The 24,979-nt window shown below is 46.4% G+C and overlaps 1 protein-coding gene across 4 annotated transcripts in view; it reads right to left on the reverse strand.

Moving 5' to 3' along the window:
* The window catches only part of LOC142576680 (uncharacterized), a 516,248-nt gene that overhangs the window by 413,167 nt on the left and 78,102 nt on the right, over positions 1–24,979 (reverse strand). For all 4 annotated transcript variants that reach the window (XM_075686909.1, XM_075686911.1, XM_075686910.1 and 1 more), the window contains exon 5: positions 8,066–8,167. In XM_075686909.1, coding sequence (XP_075543024.1) covers positions 8,066–8,167 — 102 coding nt within the window. The remainder of the gene's footprint in view (positions 1–8,065; positions 8,168–24,979) is intronic.

Below are 24,979 nucleotides of genomic sequence, written 5' to 3' on the forward strand. Positions count from 1 at the left end.
AGCGGTCCGCTAGGCACTCTGGAGCAGAACCTACAGCAAGCGCTGGACACCACGGAAGCTTTTCTTGCAAACACGGGACTGAAGCTCTCCCCCAGCAAATCGGAGCTCCTTCTGTGCAAACAAGGCCCCAGGCTGATACAGCCCCTTAGCTCCCTCCCCGTTCACCTACACACCAGGGACGGAGGAAACATCCCCAGGTGTAACACAATCAAGGTCCTGGGCATGGTCATTGGGCCTTACAGCAATGACAACGCGGAGGCACTAAAACGCATCACAAAGAGCACCCTCAACTTCACCAGGGTCATCTCACGAGTCGCCAGCAAAAGGGACGGACTGAAAGAGGACAACCTCATGAAAGCATTTCACGCCTTCCTCATCGGCTACGTAACCTACGCCGCCCCCTTCCTCAATTGGAAGAAGACGGAGCTGAATAAAATTGATACACTAATCAGAACGGGATTGAAAAAGGTCCTAAGCCTCCCTAGAAACACTAGCACGGAACGACTCCTCCAATTGGGGCTACACAACACAGCAACCAAACTCTTTGAGGCACAGCGAAACTCCCAAATTAGTCGGCTCTCACTCACAAGGGCAGGCATCAAGATCTTACTAGAAGCAGGCATACAGCCCCTCTTCATGCCACCAGAGAAGTCGCAACTATGCACAAATGCCAAGAGATCAATAACCGTTGATCCCATCCCACAAAACATACATCCCACCCACAACGAAGGGCGGAGAAAAGAGGGAGCGAAGGCAATCCTTGACAACATCAAACATAACGAAACGCAAGTCCTCTTCGTTGACGCGGCCAAATATTGGAACCAAGGCGCCTACACGGTCTCTGTGGTTGACGCCCATGGCTCACTCATCAACGCAGCCACGGTAGTTACCAACTTCCCTCATGAAGCAGAAGAAATGGCCATCGCGGTGGCCCTTCGAAGCTGCAAAGGAGCGTCAGTCATTTACTCGGACTCAAGAACAGCTATTTGAGCCATCTCGTCGGCCCTCGCCTCTAGGAAAGCAGCTACGGTTATGAACACCATCTTCCAAGAAACGGGAGGAGACAACCTCACGTCCCCACACATCACATGGTTCCCGGCCCACATGGGCAACATTTCCGGACCTCCTGACTGTAATCCGAACGAGCGGGCACACCAACTGGCGGGAGAGGTCACATTCCGCGTCTGCGGTCCGCCGTCTCGCTTCAACCCAGCCTGGAGGGACCTAGACAACAAAGACCCGCTCGTATCATACCACGGAATCACTTCAAATCATAGGTTATCACAAAGAATTTTTCCTCCTCCTTACCCAAAGCTCAAAAAAGCACAGACCGTCACTTACAGACAGTTGCAGACTAGGACATACATCACACCAACAACACTAAGCAGGATCAATCCTGACCTTCCTACTGAATGCCCACACTGCGGCCACGAATACAACAACTTCGAACACATGCTCTGGCTGTGCCCTGCCAACGCGAGCACGGACTTTCCTGACCAGTCTTCCTGGGACTCAGCGCTCAGAAGCACAGAGTTCATCGCTCAGCTCAAGGCTGTCCAGAGGGCCCGGGCCGTCGCCGAAGGACTCTGTCTACCGGCCCCGACCTAGGTGGAGCCGCCGGATTGATTTCCCCTCAGGTCATAAATAAAGTTCTAACTCACTCACTTCCGCAGGCCCTAAACGGGCAAGTTCCCTCACGTTGAGAAGGCGGTCCTTGAAAACGGGAGGGACCTGCACAAAGATGGTTGTGCAGTATCGTTGGAAATGATACAGACATAGGCGCACGCAATTGCCAGGAAGCTGGGAATTGTCGCAAAGGAATTCCGCGCTAGCTCCCGTTGGACGACTCACTTCATGCGACGAAATGGTAAGGTGGCGGACGTCATTGCGCCAACGACTCCTATCCGCATATGTAGAAAAGGCGAGAGACTTTCATCGCTTCGTCGTGAGGATCCGCGAGAAGAACGTCTTGTCACAAATAGGGAACGCCGACGAAACTCCTTCAACATGGCCCGAAACACAACAGTCAATGAGAAAGGTGCTCGGAGTGCCCTCGTGAAGACGTCTGGTGCAGAGGAGCTGCGATGCACCATAATGCTTGTAGAGACGGCAGACGGGCGGAAGCTTCCACCATACGTCGTACTGAAACGGAAGACTATTCCAAAGGGAAACTTTCCCCGTGGCATCCACATCCTCGGTCAAGTAAAATGGTAGATGAGTGGATGACAGCAGAAGATATGGTCGATTAGAACAAGACTGTTTGGGGACGAAGACTAGGAGCGCTTCCCTCGCTTCTTCTGTTATAGTTTCCGAGGCCGTCTTGTCGATAGCATTTGTGCTGAGCTTAATGAGCAACGCACGGACATTGCAGTCGTCCCTGGGGGTCTCGCGTCGCTGCTTCAGCCTCTTGGCGTGTCACTGAACAAACCGTTCAAGGTCAGTGCTCGAAGACTGTACGCAGAGTGGATGGCAGCAGGCGAACATCACTTGATGCCGAGTGGCAAAATCAGTGGACCGTCCGTGGGCGTGCTTTGCCCCTAGACCGTCGAAGCGTGGAGCGGTGTTTCCTACAAGGTAGTGGTGAAGAGCTTTAAGAAGACCGGCATATCTAACGCGCTGGACGGGACAGAAGATGACTTTCTGTGGGACTCAGAAGATGACCCCAGCGACGACACTGCCGGTTCTGACATTGAAGCTTACAGCGATGAGTGTGAAGATTTAGACTAGGAATAAAGTGAGGTGCCTTTTATTCAATTATAATAATAAAATAAACAAACAATATACCATTCATGTAGTGCCTACGTAATGTGTACGTTTATTACAAAGGTAAGCCTTACTCAACTTTATTTTTGGTTATGTTTACGATAGCTATCGTAAGAATTCTGGCCCGCAACTTTCCCTTTTGAGTCTTCGGTGCTCAAAATTTTTTTCACGGAATATTTTCGCAGTAATGATCCCACCCCTACATTTGCATCAGTATCATTTGGAAAAAAAAAAAATATGGTCATTATGCGAGTAGATACGGTACTATGGTGACCCCAGCAGCGACACCATTTAGTGGCAGCGTCAGGGCGGACCTTAGGAGACAGTGAATACACTAAACGCACGTCATCTCCTAATGAAAAAGCCTATTTTTGGCAAGGCCTAGGATATTCAAGCCCTGAGCGCAACTCACTGTCTGATTACATCATTTACCCGATTTTGACACGTGCCTTTTCTTTCGCCAAGAAAATTGAACCCAAATTCTATGTATGATGCAATGAACTATGAATCCAAAACCGCTTTCGCGCTATTCATGTGCTTTATCGCCTAACACGAATAAATTGCAACGAAGCTGACTTTACGAAACTGTGCAGCGATGCTGACTAAGAAATCGGCCTCCATATACAGTAGCACCTTGTTGACACGATCCCATGACGTATGAGTTCCCGGCGCTAACGTTTGCGATCGAGAACACAAAAATGACCCAATATAGTTGCGCTTCTTAACCGGTGTATATGTTCCCGGGGAACACGATCTTTCGGCACCAGCATTCAGTACATCCCGAAACTGCGATCGTAGATAGGTTTTCTGGCCACTACATCTCATGCACACAAGATTAGGCAACAAACACGCGCAATAGATAACATTAGCTGCCGCCGTAGCACCTTCCTCACAATACTTGCCCACCCATCTCACGTGAAAACACCGGCATGCACTCAGCTTCCTATTATGGTACCAGCCAATAAAGAATTTTCGATCAAGAGACGCAACAGCACTTAAGCGTTGGGGGACGCTAACCACCGGCGGTATGAAAAAACGTGCGCAGCTTGCGCTAGTGGTGCAAGGCTGGAGTCAACAGTGCAGCTTGTGATCACCTAGCTGTTACGTGGCTTGCCTAAGTTGTTTATATGTTTTGCGAGGTTATGGTAGGCTTGGCTAAGTCGTTTCTAGGTTTTGCGAGGTTACGCTAGGTTTTGCTAAGTGGTCTCGGCGGGCTTGACGCTGGAACTTTTCGAGCAGTCGCAGGGCCGGATCACTTTCTCGGCGACGGCGAGCGTTCAGGCGTCGACTCTCGCGTTCCCCTGGACTGAAACTCGGGATCCTCGACTCGGCGTCGCCTCTTCTCAGCCGCAGCTTCGGCGCGGTGTTCCTGATCGGCTCAGTGGCGATGCATTGCTTCTCGCTTGGCGGTAAACAGCGCTTCCTGGTAAGCTGCTTCTTCGAGCGCCCGGACTTTCGTCCGTCTTTCCATGGCAGCAGCACATACACACGGAGTCGAGGAGGCCAGATGTGTCGCCACGCCGGCTGTTCCGAGCTTTCACTCGCCTATTACGTCACAACTCCGCCCTACGCGCGTGGGATCACAGGAGGTTGCGTGCCTTGGTGCTCTCGTAGGTGGTTGCTAGGCAATGCAGGCGGCCCACAGCTTGGCTGAGTTTTCTAGTAACGCTCCACGGCGAAGCTAAAGCTTAAACAGCTCCGCAGTTAAAAAACTTAAAGCGCGCCTAATACAAGGCGAAGGGGCCACAATGGAGTTTGAGTCCCCCAACGCTTCGGTGTGGCTTGCGTCCCTTCACTTATAAGGAAGGTTAAGCTCGGGCCCAACTCCGACGCGGCCTATTCAAATACATGTAAAACGCAAAAAGTTTTTTTGAGATAACCCCTGGACCAAATTTAATGAAATGTATTGCCTTTGAGAGATAGAGTTAAATTACAGTGACTGTTGGAAGCGGAATTCTGATTTAGGGCTGTTAACAACAGCCCAGCTGAGGCGCAAGTTTTGCCAGCCGGTTGCGACAGCGGCGTCAACTTTCCCGGAACGCCACCGCAAACCTCAAGCCACGGCGTCACTAAGTCGACTGTGTGTGGAGAACAACGCACGCGTCCTCGACTCTCCGTTGCTGGAGCCAAGATTAGTGCAACGAAGCAGGCTTTGTGCCTGAACCCGCCACCGCCAACCTGGTCTGCTGTGAACGAGGGAGTCCCCGAGGGAACGTAGTTCGAGGCTCCTTCCCACGCGCCGTTCAAGAGGCAAGACAATGGGCACCTGGCGGCGTGCTGCGGGGATCAGCTCGGGGAATAAAAGGCGCCTTTCCTGACGTAAGCCCCGAGTTCTACGAAGTCCGTCTGACGTCGGTTCCGGACTGTGAACCACGCGCAAAGAAGTGTCAGTGTGTGTGTGTAAGCCGTCCCGCAGAGAGGCAACTTGTTTACGATGACTGGACGACCATTTCCCTCATCTTGGGATCGAGGGAGGACCGAGTGTTTATAAACCGCTGTTGTGCAGCTGCTCAGTGCACTTTCTTAAGCAGTCATGTTAGACTGATGTACTTTTCTCTCGCAGTCATGCTAGACTGATGAACTGCAACATCCTGATGTAGATACTGTAAATAAACCCATATTCCTCGTTCTCCATGAGAAGCAGTCCTTCCCTTCAACAACGACCTCAGCGTGGATAAGTTGGACGACGGCATGGGCCAGCTACATTCTAATTCATGCCCGACTCCAATCTCGACAACTGATTACGAGCGACGGGATTGAGCCCCCAATCTTAACAGGGCCTGAATTTTGTTAAGATCTTTAAAAATTCGAAAGTTCAAAAAAAAATATATAAGCACGAAGTTTACAAATTATTAGCAATGAATCAAGAAGGTATCGTGGATCTGCAAAGGGCAACAACTAAACCACTGAAAGCGGACAAATTTGATATGCCATTCTATAGCTTACGTGAATTTGTTGTATTGTGTACAAGGGTTCTGCAAAAGCTTATTTACACATTACTAAATTTCTTTACATTCATGTGTAACACATCGATTTTGTCCGCTTTAAATGTACTATTGAATGCAATTCACATAATCGTGATATCGCTTTTCATTGCTGAGATACAAAGTTGTAAACTTGATAGTTTCGTATTCTAATCTTTTTGCCACATTATATTAAAAAAAATTGACCTAAATGAAGAATTCTAAACCAACAGTCACTAGAATTTAAGTTTTCCTTTTAAATGCAACAGACCTCATCAAATTTTGTGCAGTGGTTGCCGAGAAAAACTAATTCTGCTTTTACATGTATTTAGTTAGGAGCACACGAGCTAAAGCTTCTTCTTTAAGGCCAAACCCTTAAGATTACGCTTCAAGGTCGCACTGTGAGGTATAGATAATATCACGTGACCCAAGAAACACCAGACGCGAATCAAAGAATTTCCACCCGTGCATAACAGATTATTATCGATTAGCAAAGTTAACGATTGATTAGCGATTGAATAAAAGTGGAGTAAGGTGGATAAACGTGTATTAAGGATGATTCACGTGGATTAGGGTGGATAAAGGAGGATTCAGATGGAGTAAGGAGCCTTAAAGTCGATTAAGGTGGATTAAGGTGCATTAGAGTGGATAAAGGAGGATTAAGACCCGCTGTGGTTGCTCAGTGGCTATTGTGTTGGGCTGAGGTAGCGGGATTGAATCCCGGCCCCGGTGGCCACATTTCGATGGAGGCGAAATGCGAAAACACCCGTGTACTTAGATTTAGGTGCACCTTAAAGAACCCCAGGTGGTCGAAATTTCCGTAGTCCTAAACAACGGCGTGCCTCTAATCAGAAAGTGGTTTTGGCACGTAAAACCCCATAATTAAATTTTTAAAGAAGGATTAAGATGGAGTAAGGTGAATTACAGTAGACTTTCCAAGGCTTTCGTCTTCGTGTCTCTTAGGTGATCGCTAACGACACCTGGGAGTTTGTTTTAGTGACTTCTAATCGTAACTTTTTTGCTTCGTACGTTTTTCATTGCGTTTTTCCCCAGAACGTATCAACGATCGAAGTTTCACTGTATACCTTTGCCCACTTTTCGTGCTAAACAAGCGGGCGCCCGTTAGATTTCTGCTTTGTTTAGGAGCTGTAATCCTACTTCTACGTTAGTTTCCTACTTTGGACACGTAGAAAATGGGCATGCGTTTGATTCGGGGGTGTGTAAGAATCGGGAAAGTACTGCCAAGAGTATGAGCAGTGCGTGCTGGCACATTTTTTGACATCTTTTAATTCGACCCACCGGTTAGTTCGATCTATTTCGTCGGTCTCATCAGGGTCGAAGTAATGGAAGTCGACTGTACCCCTTTAAATTTGGGTAATGCATTCGCTGCACCCCCAATGCTTATTATTTCAAATCAATATAACCAGGGAAACTTGGCGGTAAAAGCAAAATTCTAATTCTAAGAAAGTTAATGAGAGCAGCATTCCGGGTAAGTTGGTAATCCATTACTTAAATGCCAAAAAGAAAAACGACACGGACGTGAGAGATGACGACACACCAAGCGCAAATTGCATGACAAAAAAAAAAAACGACACGGACGTGAGAGAAGACGACACATCAAGCGCAATATTGCGCTTGGTGTGTATTCTCTCACGCCCGTGTCGTTTTTTTTTTTTTGTCGCGCAATATTATTTAACTAAGAAAGTTATTTCACTAATATTTTAGACTATATGACAGAAGGACAATGCAATTTATTATAAGACTAAAGCATGCCGATTAATTGGAATAAAATTCATCTACTCTATGCGCAGTGCCTTGACTCATGTTAACTAATTTACTTCACAATTTCAGTGTTTTTTTATTTTATGGCTCTTGACACCGCCCCTTTGTTGCTAGTCTGGGCCGCTTGCGAAAAAGCTTGGCCTACTAGTGGACACATTATTAGAACATTTCACTTTACCATAGTGTACCACACTGGATGTGACCCACACACTGCAACTGAGATGACACAATGGCTGATGCAATTGCACAGAGGTATACTGATGCAGGAATTGTGACCTTAGCAGATAATGTGCACCCAGGGCAGCACCATTCGCATGTATTCCCACTGCATTTCGGCTTTCATATGCACTATTCGCTGCATGGGCCAAACACTCAAATGTTGCATTTAACCGCACACGCAACCACACCATTGGGAATCAACTGAGAGAAAAGAATCAGACACACCATTTCTTGTTCTGGAAAGACTGCATATAGTAACTGCAGTGGAGGGAATGAACAGCCCAGCAAGAATGACCAGAGACAAGTCTTCTGCAGTAACATGCCTGGCTAGCACTGACCAGGAGCAGAAAGGTACATCCCAATGCAGCCAGCCGAGAAGAGGCCGTGCACAGGTGAAGCGCAGTGCGACCATCCACGTCTTGCATCAACGCATTCGCACCCTGCAAGGAAACTACACTTAAGGGGGTATACAGGGCTGGAAGGTTAACTCTTCAACTAACATGCAAATTTCAACAAAATTCGGCAGCAGGCTTTATCTTCTTGTTACTAAAGCATGTAACAAATTTGACTGCCCTAGCAGAAAATGAAAAAAATATTTCCAGCCACTCAACTCTGTGAAGGCGGATGACTAGCGAAGCTGATCCGATCGACATTAAACTTCAGAAGATGCGCCGGCGCAAGCGGGTACACTTACCCGTGCGTTGTAGAGGAACGTGGAATCGCACCCTTTGGCAGGGCCTCTCCGTGCACGCGTTGTACTGAACCGATGTATGTTACCTTCTATCAGCGACTCCTTACACGTGCCGCATACTCCCGGACGCTCTCAGCGGGAAAGCACCGCAGCAGCACATCCACCGCCTTTTGCCGTCGCTGCTCCGACCGTACGCCGCTGATTTCCGAGAGGTCGTCATCGAACCATAGGCGATCACATATTCGGCAGCTTAATCCTAAGTTGCCATCGAGAAAGTCTCTTTAGAACCTTTGGTAGGCGTCGTCGAATCCCGGCACCGTGCCCTCGTGGCGTGGACGTCTCTTCGCGCATTCTCGGAGTCGCTATATGCGTCGTCGGCTCTTGCTCGCCGCTTACATACTACATCGCGGGTACACTTCTCGGGGCTCCGCGGGTTGGCACGACGTCGACGGTTTCTGTCCCGCCGCTGCTCTCACTGTCACTCCTCGCAGATGCGCTATTTTTCAGGTGTATGGATCACGCGTGGCCTTCCTATAGCAAAGGTGGAGCGAAATGCTGCCAAAAATTCCCCTTCGTCTCCTTATCAGATGCACATTACGTCAGCACTACGTCATAGTCACAGAGAGACAGCTGCAACAGAGCGCCCTTTTAGACACAGGTGGCCGTTAAACCGAGCTCCGACGCGAGCGGCGATATGCGTTTGCTTTTGTTGTTGGCTCTTTCGCTCTCACTTTTTAGGGGAAAGTTTCTCCACGCGGACGCTATAAAATTCCGCATCCTGACCATAGACAGCTTCGCTGTAAAAAAAACTTAAGGACGCTTAAGCTTCACCTTTAAGAGTGGAACACGATAGCGTTATCGCACCCCGTTCGCACCGCCCACTCATTAGCTCGGCATGCTCTTGAGTCACACAAAGACGAAACGTGCGCCTGAGAAGCCGAAACGAACCAAAGAACTCAGTGTCTCGGAGGGAGAAACAATCTACGCGAACCGAACGTTGTGATCGTCAGGTACAGCCGGGCCGCAACGCACCATGAAGGCGGACACGATCATGGGGCTGACGCCTCAATGGGATCGTCCTCTTATATCGCTTGGGAGCACCACGCAGACGCAGGACTCCTCGGCAGCAGCACGGCACACATCGCAGCGGACGCTTTCCCACCAGACGAGCTACGGCGCAGCGATCACGTCAGAGGCGTCCCGCATCGGACGCTGCACCTAAGGATCCCGCTGTGAGCAGAAAGAGGAGCCGCGTCACCTAAACACGAGGGTTTGAGTGACGCACGCTGGAAGTTGGAAGAGGAGAGAGCGAGAAAACTTATTAAACGCAAGAGTATTGGGGCATCCTCGCACCGGTCCCCGCACAGCCCCAATGCGCTCAAACGAGACGAAGGGGAGAAGCGGGCGAGTGGCGCGCCACCTGTCGGGGCAGCGCCGTACATTGCGAGGAAGGGGTCTTCAGTGTTTGCCGCAAGATGGCTCTGCATGTGCGCCAAGCGCAGAAGAAATGTAGCGGAAACGTACTTCGCTACGTGTTTCACTGCGACTTCTGTAATTTACACGCTCATAATTACCGATATACACCACAGTATAACTTTCTATGGCACATTTCTGAGGCAACACCGCATTCACTAGAGGCGCTTCTCTCCTGCTTTGAAGCATCGAACTCATGGCTGAGTGTTGGTGTCTCCGTCTCACACTCCGAAAACCCTGATTCTATTCCCACCTAACCCAACTTGCAAGTTGTTTTTATTTATGAATTGCTTTCCCGCCATTTTTCGCTCACGGCCAACGCCGCCGACGACACCGGCTTTTCTGCGACACGAGCTCCTTAATGCTGTCGCATTAAAAATCACGCAGAAACTTCTCCGAGAGTTGTCTAAGTATGGGTAAGCATTGTGCCACTTGCTCATCTCCACGCAACCCGGTGTCATTATCAATGTTATGAAACTTGATCCGACCAGTACAAGCGACAGCGCTGCGGAGACACGTATTGCTGCGGATAGCCACAAGGTGAATCGATAACGGAGGCAAAGCGCTGATGGCATTCCGATCGTTATAAGCTGTTATTACTCGCTTGCGCACTATCCAACCGCGTCAAACCATTAGAGAAGTTTTGTTGTCCGGTATTCGGGTAAACGCAGGCGGACGTAAATTTTCACCACTGGCGTAATCCTGTTGATGCCAAAAACTTACACCGGCAGCAAAGCAAAATATGCTTGGTTACGGCAATATTAGCTGTTTTTGTCTGAGCTTTGCGCCACCAGGTGGCTGCATTATGGAGGCAGCTCCCGTTTACACCTCCACCCATCTGCGCTTACCCGAATACCAGACAAGCTGAGCCCAGTAAGTCTACCAAGTTTACATTTCCAAATTCCCTGAGTTCTTCAGGTTTTCCCTGAGTGGACACAGAACTATATTTTATGTCAAGACGGCATGAAACCATGTAGCCCGATGCTGTCACTCTCTAGTTAGCATGTGAAAAAATGAAAAAGAAGACAATCTAGTTTGAATACTAAAGAGTAGTGTTTATTTTATTTAAAGAGAGAATAGAAGGGAGGGTTTAGTAAAAGGCACAGAAAATAAAATGTCTTAAAAAATTGCATATCGAGCGGACATTTTCAAACATGAATAAAAAGAAGATGGATACAAAGCAAATATTTTCGAATATGAGCTATTTCAATCAACTGATAGCAAGGTAAGTGATATGAGGCCCAAACTATGTCACAATTGAGATTTTCTCTCAACAGCTCGTGAGTCAACTTTTAAGTGTCCTGAAATACTCTCAGCCTGCGCACAACGCCTCAGTGCTGTGTTTCATTGCTTTAAAGAGTTTATTCTGGTTTGGATGAGGGACACCTGCATCTCGGCGTCAGCCAACACTTCGTTTTTTGAGCTCAAGCTCCTTCAAAGCAGCGGCAGCACACTTCTTTCCCGTTCATTCCTCAATGCGTAGGTCCTCTCTATTCTCGTTCTCGTTCCGCCATGCGTTCACCCCCGGACCATTTGAGGCATCTTCTTGGTCAGTTATACAGTCAACTTCCGATTTTTTGAACTCCCTAGGGGCCGCGAAAACGTCCGAAAAATCGGCCAGTTGGAAAAAATGAATGCATGTCTTTTACTACCTTAAAGGGACTGACAACTGACCAGAATGTGTTGTGAGACGTTGATGGAAATTAAATGACCATGATGTAACATGATAGAATCCAGCAATCTGTTCGAGATTTAAGTATAAAATATAATTTTAAATTGCCAAGGAAAGTCAGAGAAACCAGTAAATGGCGAGGCCTGGCAGTGTAATCTTGATACTTCGAGATGCAGTCAAGAGATTACGTACGTAAGCCGAGTGTCATTAGGTACAGTACAATTATATTATATACTATCATATATTATTATATACTATTAGACACCTTCGCTTTACTCTACGCATATTACAAAGTAAAGGAAGTCCACGCTAACGAGCGTGGAAGCTAACGTGCGTGCCGTAAATGGGTACCTCCTTTACTTTCGTGTCGGTGCCTCTGTCACACTATACAGATGCCGTGCTCTCCACCGTCGGCAGATTGTCGGCGTCGGTACAGGGTGACAGAAGCGACGACATGAAGGAAAAAACACTGTCGCCGACAGTCGCCACACGGAAATCCGTGTCGGGTTGGTCTAGTGTGAGTGAGCCACGCGCTGCTTGAGGCGGGGACCGGTGGCCTATCGTGCAAGTCGAATTCGTCGCTTCCGCTGTTGCTTTCGTCCATCGAATCATGATGGTCTGAGCACGCATGCAAGCTAAAATACTTTGTTCCAGCTCGCTCAAGTCCTCGTGAGACGACATCAGAAATCAGAAGCGCACGTTTGGCTACAGCAACATCAACTCTGTATCACGGGTAAAAGCGTCGTTTTGTTTTCGACGTGCTTGGTTTTGTTTTGACTAGCTAAATCCCAAAGCAGCTGGACAGGAAAACGATCGCAGAAATACTTTAACACTATGGAAATCATGAATCGCAGGAACATCGACTTGATAAATAAAATAATACTTTCTCACACCTACGGCCGCACTTGTCGTCTGCCTCCCACTAGTACTAGTGCCGGCCTATAATCGCTATTGCGCTCACCTATCACAGTTTTCAGCATGCTCCCAGTGAAGGGCTTCACCCTCACTGCAGATCGAAAAATTCTGATAAAATGTTCCACAACGTTTTCCGCATTACTACTTCATGATTATGGTATAAATTATAAACAGGGATAAAGTGCTTCAGAAAGGCTGGCCAACGCTTCGATAGGAGGACCTATCTTCGTCAAAGGCGGCCTCGTCACGCTCGGCATGTTAGTTTTAAAGGCTTAGTGCAGGGACGTCACGTGCACTTGTCGGTAGCGGCTGGTTGTAGAGGGAGAGACGTCAAAGAGAATGAGCGCTGTCGCCTGACGTCTGTAAGCGTGGTTCCCAAGATGGGGGGACAAGAGCGGGAGAGTGGGAAGATGGGGGGGAAAGAAAACAAAGCAAAGGAGAGGAGAAAGGAAAAAAAGAAGGGGGACACCAAGACGGGAGAAAACAAGAAAGAAAAAGAGGGGCATGGGAGGGTGCTGGGGAAGCGAGAGGTTAGGGAGCATTCAGGGGTGTCATTGGCGGCATGCTCTTGTAGGTTTAGAAGAGCGGGTCAGGCGGTCAGTGCGCCAGTAACAAAAAAGACCCATAAAGGCATCAGTTGAAAGAGTGACTTTAGTAGCTTAGCATCAAATGCATCGAGTAATCTTGAAGGAGTTAGGATGGCGACAAGGAGTCTGCAGTGCAATACATGGGGTAACTGGAAGGCAGCGGCATCGTCTTTCAAGGGACGTTAGCCCCATTAACTCAACGTAGGTATCGTTACGGCGGTATACAGAAATGGCGATACCCTGTGTGACTCAGGCGCCGGAAAAGGTATGCTGGTGTCTGGGACTTTGAAATGTGTTGGTGAGGGCGTTTCAAAAAATATATATAATTAAAACAGACCAAAAATAAAAGGGGGGGGGGGGCTGGACCGAAACCGGAATAACAAATAGGAGGGTGACGTGCGCAGAAGCGGGCGTTGGCAGGCATACATGGGAAAAGGTGGTCGTACAGTTGATATAAACGTAAAAAAAAACATGAAAGAGTGTATTCAATTGAGTACTAGGAAGGAAAAAAATTTTCGGAATGGAGGAATAGGTGAGGTTAAGGAATTAAGGTTAGCTGGTGGCGTAACGTGTTTTATGCATTGGTTGATGACATGAGAATTTCAGATTTAATTTACCGCATTTAAAGATTCTAAGTTGCCCCGTGTCAAATTAATTCCCGTCAGGTGTAGGCAATTAAACTTGTGTATGAGGTATGATTCCGTATATTTCCTTTCGCAAGGTCAACGGAAATTTGTAGTATATAGAGCCTTGCTTGGTCCAATATATGACCATGTTCATTGAAGTGGCTGGCTACTGCTTTAGGTAACTTGTGTTTTGTATCCGCACGGTGACCGTTGAGTTTTGTATGAACTTGTTGTCCAGTCTCACCTATGTATTCTTTGCTACAAGCGGCATATTCTAGACAGTATACTACGTTCCTTGATGTGCAGGTGAAACCCCAAATTACTTTGCAATTCGATGCTGTACTTTTTACTGTAGTAGTAGATTGAATATGTTTGCATGGAGAGCACCTGGGGCGGCCACAGGGACCGGTTCCCAACTTTGTATTTGTCATCAGTTTGGCATGCATAAAATATCTTTAAAATTAGTGTTGCGTCTGTAAGCTACTCTCGGCGGGTCGGGAAATCTTTTTTAAAGTTTCTGGTTGCTGGTGAGGATTGGATAGTATTCACTGAGGATGTTGTTCACGTTAGCGAGTGCGTTTAAGAATTTAGTAGTAAGAAGAGGCGTTGTTGTTCTTGTGATTCTCGAGCGGGGCTTGAGGACCTCGGCTCGATCAAGTGTGGTTGCAGCGGTGTAGGCTTTTTGAAGGTCACTGTTTGGGTGGTTCCTGTTTGAGAGGGTTTCTTTAAGGTGATCGAGTCTATTTATGTAGTCTTGGTTTTCAACACAAATGCGACGTAGTCGTGTGGCTTGGCCTTTAAAGACGCCTTGTTTGCAATGTCTGGGATGGTGGCTCGTATATTCTAGGTACTGTTGTTTGTCGAAAGGTTTCCTATACAGCATTGTCTTTAGTGCTCCATTTTCAATGTATATTGTTGTCTAGGAAGTTTATGCGGTCAGTTGAAGATTCTGATGTTAATTTTATTGTTGGACGAAAAGAGTTTAGAAATGTTACATATTTATCTATACTGTGTTGACCGTGTCCCCATATTATGAATATGTTGTCTATGTATCGTATGTATGTGTGGGGCTCGTCAGTGCAGCGCGATAGGAAATCTGTTTCTAGAATCTCCATAAATATGTTCACGTAGGTTGGTGCAAAAGGTGAACCCATGCTTGTACCATGCACCTGTGGGCAGTAACTCTTCTCAAAATCGAAGTAGCTACGTGTTAGAACTAATTCAAGGAGAGACAAGTAGGCTTCAGTAGATTGCTGTTTAGACAGCGTATGTTTTAGCGAAGATAAGCCATCGGGGATCGGAATGTTGGTGTACAGGGCGGTGACGTCTAGTGTTGCGAGAATTATGTTGTGGGCTAATGGTGCCTTTAATGTTAATGTCCTCCATAATTCTCAGCAGGTGGGGTGTATCTTGTACAAATGACTGAAGTCCTTTTGGCAAGTCAACAAGGAAGTGGTTAAGCAATGTGGATATGATCTCTGTCGGGGAGTTGTGTGATACTATCGGGTGACCTGGGATAATAGCGGTGTATAGTTTAGTGGATGGAATTTTATGAATTTTTGGAAGGAGGTAAAAGCGCCCGGCAGTTTTGTTGCTTGGTTTAAGAAATTTGTATTCTTACGGTGTTATAAATTCATCAACCAATAGTGATTTCAGCCTGCAGGTAATTGTCACAGTGTAGGATAATATCGGATCATTATCTAGCTTACGGTAGTGTTCTGGGTTGCTGTCTGTAAACGTCGTGCTTGAATTTTTCTACTGGCCAAAGAACTATACTTTCACCCTGATCTGCTTCCTTAATAACAATGTCATTCCGGCAACTAAAATTTGAGACGATACGACTCTCCGACGCAGTTATGTTTTTAGGTCGCTTAGATGTCTTGGATTGGCTTATAATTTCTTTACTGACAGTTTTAAGGTATGTGTCAAGTTCTATGGCTTGTTCTGGTTCGCGAGTCCAAGTGGATTCGGCTCTAAGTGGCATCTTCTCGGTGTTTGATGTGTTGTTGTCTGCGAAAAAGTGTCCGATACGCATTCGTCGTGAAAATTCTGAGAGGTGCCTGTGAAGTTCGAATTCATTTAGTGTGTGGTTCGTGGGACAAAAGTTTAGGCCCTTGCTCAGCAAGCCTATTTCTTTTCTACTTAATGTTTTTGAAACGTCTACAACATTGCACTGGTTTAATTTTGTGGAAGTTTCCGTCACGTGTGGCATTCTAGACTCGACGTCTCTCTCGTTGGCATGAGGTGGCTGTTTGCCTGGAACCTTGGGAACCTCACACAAGGTAATTTAGGGTTTCACCTGCACATCAAGCAACGTAGTATACAGTCTAGAATGTGCCGCTTGTAGCAAACAATACATAGGTGAGACTGAACAATAAATTCATACAAGACTCAACGGTCACTGCGCAGATACTAATCACAACTTACCTAAAGCAGTAGCCAGCCACTTCAATGAACATGGTCATATATTCGACAAAGCAAGGCTCTACATTGGGGGCGAGCTTCACCACTGGAAAAGCTGGCGCCACCGTCGGCGTGTTGTGGCATGAGGGATCACGTGGACACAGTGGCCACGTCGGCTGCTTTGGAAGCGCTGAAGCGAACTGAAAATGAAAGTTTAGTCCCAGCCGCTCTGCGGTTCTGATTAAGTGGTGAGGCTTCATCGCCTCGTGTGTCTGCTTGACAACATTTGAAAAGTACTATAATAGGTAGTGGCTGCCTTTGGAAGCGTGCAGCATGGTAGGCTACTGCTCGGTGCCACAGTGCCGGACGTAGGCAACAGAGCAGTAGGGTTCAGCCTTATTCACACGTGGCCGTAGGACAAGGGGATGTGTTAAGCTTGGCTCGCGAAACTTACAACCGACAGACAGCCATGGGCTACAACTCGGGTATGCAGCAAGCACAGACGCGAGGAAGATTTCTGCTACGGCGCCGGGACTGCGATGTTCGGTGAGTAGCAGAAAACCGCAGTGCGATGCTCGCCCTCGCCCGCTGCCCGGCTAATGTCATGACGGTTTGGTCTATGAACTTGTTGATGCTAGATATTGGCACATTCACTGGAACGGAAAGGGAGCGGTAAGAGGCACATTAAAAAAAGGCATGACATATGGTCATGTTTGTGTTAGGAATTAATGCACTGGATTACTAAAAAGAAGCAGAGGGAAACAGCACGCTGAGAAGACCCATAAACATAAAGTGCGAAGCAACTTGAGAAACAATATTGAAATGTGCAAGAATTGAGAAGGCAAAAAAAAAAAAGGCTGAATCGTCGCGACGGCACATCACAGTAGCCGTAGGCGTCGAAGTCTCTATGACGAAATTATTTTTGAGCAGTTCCGATAGCGTCCACACAACAATGGTTGCTAGTTGCTAGTGTACTGTCAAATGCCCATATGCCGCGGCCTAAAACTCAGGGCACAGTGCAAAAACGCGCTCCCAGTGAAAGCAAAACATTGTGTGCGGACATGAATGCAGACGCGCAGTCGATCGATGCGAACCCGCGCGATCGCTGCATTGAGGCTTTGTTCTATTATGCTCCAGTTGATTACACAGACAGCCCACCATAAGAACATATTTCACATAATTTACTCTTAGCGTTTGCCTACCTTTCACGCAAGAAGCCGGTTCGGGAGACTCCATCGCGGCGACCACGAGCAGTGGCGTTCACTGTACGTATTTGGTAAAGAGATAGCGTCTGTAAACGATTCTGTGCTTTCGGTTTGCACAAGATTATTACATCGACAGTTAAAAACTTTCCTCGTTTTGAGAGTACTTACATAAATGTCCAGGAGGTCTGCCGCGTGGCGTTTTTATTGAGCGCCCTAAGCGAAACCTATGAGGAGCGCGCCGCTTGATCCCTCATATTATACTCAAGGGAGGCGCTTCTGACAGATGGCGACTCGGTAAGTCCTCGCCCCCAATACTACAAATTTCCGTTGACCTCACGAAAGGAAACATACGGAATCATACCTCATACACAAGTTTAATTGCCTACACCCGACGGGAATTAATTTGGCACGTGGCAACTTAGAATCTTTAAAAGCGGTAACTTAAATCTGAAATTCTCACCATCAACCAAGGCACAAAACACATTATGCCACCAGCAAACCTTAATTCCTTAACCTCACCTATTACTCCGTTCCGAAAACTAATTTCCTGCCTAGTACTGATTTTCATACGCTCTTTCATGTTCTTACGTTTATATCAACTATACGACCCCCTTTCCCCATGTACATCTGCCCCCGCCCGCTTCTGCGCATGTCACCTTCCTGTTTGTTATTCCAGTTTTGGTCCACCCCCCCCACTTCTTTTTGGTCTGTTTTAATTATATATATATTTTTTGAAACGCCCTCACCAGCACATTCCAAAGTCTCAGACGCCAGCATACCTTTCAGGCGCCTCAGTCACACAGGATATCGCCATTTCTGTATACCGCCGTAACGATACCTACGTTGAGTTAAGGGCCGATTTAAGCTCAAACCGCCCATGGCCACACGCCGCACCGCCAGCGAGCGGTTCACCAACGTGACGTCACGAGAGGCGGTCATGAACTTTCGCCTCCGTGCAGTAACCGCATGAACATGGCGCTGGTTCGAAGCGAGGCGGAGCGCGAGGCCTAGACTGATAGGCTGCAGCGGCAGTTTGTTTTTTGTGTGGTTTATTGTGATCATTGCAAGAGCTATTCAGCACCTGCAAAGCTCGTTGTCTAACGCAACAAGCAGTTGTACTCTTCCTGACCTCTTCAGTCCGTGCGATCGCCAAAGGAAACAGACGGATGTGTGTTGTGTTTACGTGATGGTCGGAAGGAATGAAGCAGGCGATTTCGTGTGTTTTGCCGTTTTCTGCATGTGCATTACAAACACGAACGCCATCGCATACACCTCAATTCTAAGCATGACACTGGTTCAGTATGCGGCAAAATGAAAAGATTGCGATCGCCCTCCTCAGTATACGGTGTTCGTAGGTGTGTGTGCGCGCTTCATCGATACCAAGATTGCAAGTTTGTGCAGTACTGCTTTGTTTTTCAGAAGTGATGGCATGATGTACAGCGATGAGCTTGATTATCGCCTCATCGCAGTCATTTGTAATGTGCTGTTTGTGTCTTGCTTCGTGTGAGCTGTTTTGCGGGCTGCGATTAGCATTGGTGACTGCGAACACGTACAGAACGTTCGAGCGCAAGGGTTCTTACTTTTACGAAGCGTAAGTGTACTGTGATGTGTACGTGCAATGTGTCGCAGTGGTGCTAGGCGTATAAGTGTTCGTTTCATGCAATATGCATATGTTCTGAAGTGAACCGTGCATAACCGTTGCAGGCAAGTTTTGGTTCCGGCCCTTTCTGCCTCGTTCACGTATCTTGTGTGTTTTTCAGAAGTTATTTCTGTGCTGTGAAGCTCTAAGAAAGTTGGGTGTTCCATTAAACATACGAACCCTTTTGTTAAGTGTGAAGAAGGGGTCGTATACCGCTGAAGCGTGGGAAAGAGTATATCAGCCAAACTGGCCGATGTATTAATGAATGCCTGTGGGAACATAAGCTTTCATTGAAAAATGGATAAGGTTCAAACTTGCCGCTTCATTGCAAGGCCTGCGGGAATAAGAAGAAACAAGTATGTGAAGCAAGGCTTCATGATACAACAATCATGTTTAAAAGTAAAGATTCTGTGGCGCATTAATTGTTGGAGGCCAACCAGATTAAGAGGGGATGCCTGTGTCAGCACCCCGTCTCTGAATATTTACACAAATGAAAGCATGTTAATAGATAAGTTTCAGATTTAGATTAAACGCGATTTCCTTCATATATATATCTTCAGTGTTCTCGCACGTGCGCATTCACATAATCAGTTTTCCTCTTTTTTCGCCCCCCCCCCCTCTCCCCATGGCTATATAATCAGCCACCTTAGACTTCAATAAACAGTTGCAAGTAGCGCCTTGTCCTGTCTTTGTTCCTTCCTAGTGTGCCATCACTATTAGCGCTTCATCTATTGAAAGCTATGCACCAACTAGCCCCACAACATGCTTTATTGCATTCTCTGTTTGGCACTGTATCAAGAAGTCGTCCACATATCGATAGATCCATGTGACACGCCTTTCCTTGATGGATCCTTGAATTTTCTTGTCGCATGCTGCCAAGTACAAGTCACTCAGGATTGGTGCTATTTTTGATCCAATGCAGACCCCTCTGTTTTGGACAAACAAGGTACCATCATGTGCAGTGATTGTGGCAGCGAAATAGGCGCTGAACAGCTCCAAGAAGGTCTCCACAGACATTCCTACGGAGTTTTGAAATGGAATGACTCCTTGCTCCGTGATGGTCTCTCTCAGTACATTCATCAAATCCGCATGCAGTACTGAATAATACATATCTTCGATGTCAATCGACAACTCGTACCAATCATTCATTTCGTACATTCTTATCTCGAAGGTTAGTTCTTCAGAGTTCCTAATCATGAACTGACCTTCTACCCTAACTTGAGAAAGTTGCGTGAAAAAGTGTGCTGAAAGCAGCAATTGCCACGTGTCTGCTTCCGATAAAATGGCGTGGAAGGGGGTACCAATTTTATGACTTTTTCCACTGAAGAACACCGACAGCGTGGTGGTTTTTGCTGCTTTAACCTTGTTACACAGCTGGCTACCATTAGTTGTATCTCCTAGAAGCATCTTGACCTTTCTTTTCGCTTTCTTTGGGTCTTTATTTTCTACCTTGCAGAAGTTCTTGTTGATGGCTCCTAATGCTTTTGTATTGTAGCTGCTGGCATCAAATACTACAAATCCCGCTTTGTCTGAAAGGCACAATATGAACTTTTCTTTTTTAGTTCCTTTAGTGTTAACAAAACTTTGCACATGACGTTTGCATTCTTTTGAACGAGCCAGTGTATCTACTCCGTCAGCTACAACTCTGCTAGCGCCCCCTTCATTCGCTTTTTCTGCTACTCGCCTGATAATGGCAAGCTTCACTGCTGCGTCTAGTCTCAGGGGAAGCGCAAATTTTGGACCGAGTTCCAATACTTTCTTAGAAGGTTGTGAGAGCTGCACTTGTCCTACTGTGACCACTGGGTTCTTGCTTATCTTCTCGTACTCTATTTGGCCTTGTATTGTTGACTTCATAATTGGCAGGAACCACTTATTCCACATGTGTTCAGTGTTAAAACTACCGCTGGCCAAGTGAAGACGATAGGATTTTTTGCCAGAGGATCTCACCTTGAGGAAGTCGGTGAGTAGGCGAATCTGTTTCCATATTTCAGCCCGCGGTATCTTCATAATTCTTCTTGTGTGTCCTCAGGAAGGCGACAACATCCCGAGTAGCAACCTAACGTCTTCCGCTGAAACATTCTTCTCGATGCATCATGAGGATAAGCAGGCCCAGCAAGTGAAGAAAGCAATGCGAAGACATATTTGTCGTGAGTCAAGCAGATGCAGCAAACAAGTATGAACGCTCAGAGTGCTGAAAATGAATGTCAAAAGGGTGTTTAACGGGGCCAGTTGTTTCATTCTTCGAGGACAGTAGCAGCAGAACTTGAGGAACACGCACACAGAAAGAACGACTAAACATGCAGGTGCACTGTCAACTGATTTCTTTATTGAAATTCCCTCTCATTTTTTCATCGCCATATTTCTTCTCTTATATATCTGAGGCTGTCTCAAAAAGGTGACTTCCTTCCTTGTCAAGGCCACTGACGGTTTGCTTACACATTACGCTCCTGTTTTACTTATCTCAAATGCCTTAAAAATCTCCCAAGTTAGCCTACATCGTTCCTTTTCAGGACTTGCATTTCATGAAATTAGGGCGTGCACATGCGTACTTGGCTATCTTGTCCCTTCTTGTTCATTTCGATTCGACTGAGATTGCGTCAAAGGAGTAGTGTATGCCATCCTGCTGTCCTGTGGAAAACAACACATAAGGCAAACAGGAATATGCCTTAATGATCGAACAAGAGAGCACGCATCATCACTTTCAGGGACCCTTGGCAGCAATCTGGCCTTGCACAGCAAATGTTGCGAAATGAACAAGAAGGGACAAGATAGCTAAGTAAGCACGTGCACCCCCGAATTTCATGAAGTGCAAGTCCGGAAAAGGAACAACAATAGGCTAACTCGGGAGATTCTTGAGGCATTTGAGATAAGTAAAACAGGAGCGCAATGTGTAAGCACACCGTCAGTCGCCTTGAGAAGAAAGCAAGTCACCTTTTTGAGACAGCCTCAGACAGATAAGAGATATGGCGACGAAATAAATAAGAGGGGTAATTTCAATTAAGAAATCAGTTGACAGTGCAGCTGCATCCTCGTCTAGTCGTCCATTCTGTGTCCGTGTTCCTTAAGTTCTGCTGCTACAATCATTGAAGAATGAACCAACTAGCCCAGTTAAACACCCTTTTGTCAATATATGATGTTCTGTTGGCTGCTGAGCATGTAGTGTTTATGTAAGTGTCGAAACCATTATTTGAAGCTGTTGGTATTGCATAGGGATATACGAATATTTGCAAATTTGTAGTTATGCACCGAATAGTGCCCTATTCGATTTGGTGGTCACTTTTTCTAATTGTAAATATTTTTTTCATACCTTTCGGGCATTTAAAAATGCCAGTCGCATCCACATAAATATTAAATTGGAGAAAAGTATGGTAAATTTTCACCGCGACAGGCATACTATAGCGATAAAACATGAGAACTTGCGTAGTGGAGCAGGCTAGGTCACTCAGGTAGCCCCACTTTACAGGCTCTACAGTGGTCATTTGCATCCTCTGAAGAACCCTGTGCATGCGAATAAAGTACCTGTTTGCTCGTAATGCTCAATTTGTGTTCTTCAAATACAATACTTAATGAGGTACTATATGATAGAAACTTTCTAACTTCAAAAATACTGCGATGTAAACATAAGTTTGTATTAATTATGGTAATGGCTATTCGCTTTTAGAAAAGTATTCGATTCAATTTGCTTCTGGCACTATTCTATTCGGTCCCAAAAATCTCTATTTGCTCGCCTCTAATATTGCATCTTTGTTGTGCTGTCTTTCACATGTGCATTGCAAACAAGACACACAAATGTGCACTCAGAGCATATTACATATAATTAAAGAAAATTTCCCAGTGGGCTCGTTGGTTCGACATAACACTGTTGCGCAAAGTAACGAAAAGACAGGACTTAAAAAAAACAATGCACTGCACCCGAGTGCAAATTAACAACCGTTTTATTTTTTGGAAAATCAGACCTTCATATAGCCTACTCGCATATGCAGAGATGCTCTTCCCAGTCGAGCCATGCCATCTATTGTCAGTCATTAAGCTAATCTCTTTGCTGAGTGATATAGATGGCACATGGGGTCATCTTGATGTTGTAGGCTTCCATGACTTGTTTTTCTTTAGTTACTACATTTCTGCAAGATCAGATCCCCATCCTGTGGAAGATATGGCGTGAAGCGCAATATATGGCAAGGTCTCTGGGTGCTTGTATCAGAATGCAGTTGAGTCGATGTTCGCACAGTCAATCATTTAGGCACCTGTCTGTTTGACCCACATAATCAACCCCATGTGCCAAAGGTATCTTGTAGACCACGTCTATCGTGCATTCAATCAGTCCTTTAACGTGGTTTATAGTGATATCTATAGCGGCTCCAGTCCAACGTAGTCCTCCACAAAGAAAGCAACAAAATACCAATAAAGAAAGGCGTCAGAGAGAGAGATACGATCTCTCCAATGCTCTTCACAGCATGTTTACAGGAGGTATTCAGAGACCTGGAGTGGGAAGAATTGGGGATAAAAGTTGATGGAGAATACCTTAGCAACTTGCGATTCGCTGATGATATAGGAGACCAATTGCAATGCATGCTCACTGACCTGGAGAGGCAAAGCAGAAGGGTGGGTCTGAAAATTAATCTGCAGAAAACTAAAGTAATGTTTAACAGTCTCGCAAGAGAACAGCAGTTTACAATAGGTAGCGAGGCACTGGAAGTGGTAAGGGAATACATTTACTTAGGGCAGGTAGTGACCACGGATCCAGATCATGAGACTGAAATAACCAGAAGAATAAGAATGGGCTGGAATGCATTTGACAGGCATTCTCAAATCATGAACAGCAGGTTGCCACTATCCCTCAAGAGGAAAGTGTATAACAGCTGTGTGTTACCAGTACTCACGTATGGGGCAGAAACCTGGAGGCTTACGAAAAGGGTTCTGCTGAAATTGAGGACGACGCAACGAGCTATGGAAAGAAGAATGATGGGTGTAACGTTAAGGGATAAGAAAAGAGCAGATTGGGTGAGGGAACAAACGCGGGTAAATGACATCCTAGTTGAAATCAAGAAAAAGAAATGGGGCATGGGCCGGACATGTAATGAGGAGGGAAGATAACCAATGGTCATTAAGGCCTACGGACTGGATTCCAAGGGAAGGGAAGCATAGCAGGGGGCGGCAGAAAGTTAGGTGGGCGGATGACATTAAAACGTTTGTAGGGACAACATGGCCACAATTAGTACATGACCGGGGTAGTTGGAGAAGTATAGGAGAGGCCTTTGCCCTGCAGTTGGCGTAACTAGCATGATGATGATGATGATGATAGTGCATGCATTCAGGGTATTCCTATCGCTGGTTTCCCTTTAGCTTTTGTCATGCTGTGAGGACCACTCTTTCGCTCATTTAGCCGAGCGAACGAGTTCAGCAAATGATGAGAGCGAACGCAGCATGCAGTGGGAGATAAGAAAAGTGGCAAGTGAGAAGAGGCATGAGGAGGAAAGCGGAGAGGAAGGTGCAGCCGAACCATGAGGCAGTAAGCAGAGGAGTGTATGTCAAAAGCCTGCGAATAAAAGCGAAGTGCAGTGACGGTAGCTACGAGATGGTGCCAGAGTAGCACGCAATGTCTGGGAGGTTTGTTGGCAGTGGCTTTTGTGAATCACGCCCACGCGTTACCCATGCGCTGGCTCATGCAATCTCCAGATTAGCAAGGCAGTGGCGCCACTTTTCTCTCTGTTTGCAACATGCCACACGAGACTGATTGTCCACACCAGCGAAATGACAACACGTGTAGAGCTGCACTCAAATTTCGTATTAGGGAGTATCGTAATCATCTGTGAATTTTTTCTGTCAGTTGCATGTGCTCTGAAGTAATAAACATTGATGAAGCATCGCTGGTCACCTATGCTCTTATGCATCTCAATATAGGTATTGTATAAAAGCAGATTCCTTGCTTTGTACACATTTGTTTACAGAGCTGTCTCTGCGCATTTTACACTTTATGAAGAGGGGAGGCTAGGGAACAGCTTAGAAGTTGTATCACTGCAGACACCGAGCAGATGGCACAG

Source organism: Dermacentor variabilis, chromosome 3 (genome assembly GCF_050947875.1).
Source record: "Dermacentor variabilis isolate Ectoservices chromosome 3, ASM5094787v1, whole genome shotgun sequence".
NCBI classification, from domain to species: domain Eukaryota; kingdom Metazoa; phylum Arthropoda; class Arachnida; order Ixodida; family Ixodidae; genus Dermacentor; species Dermacentor variabilis.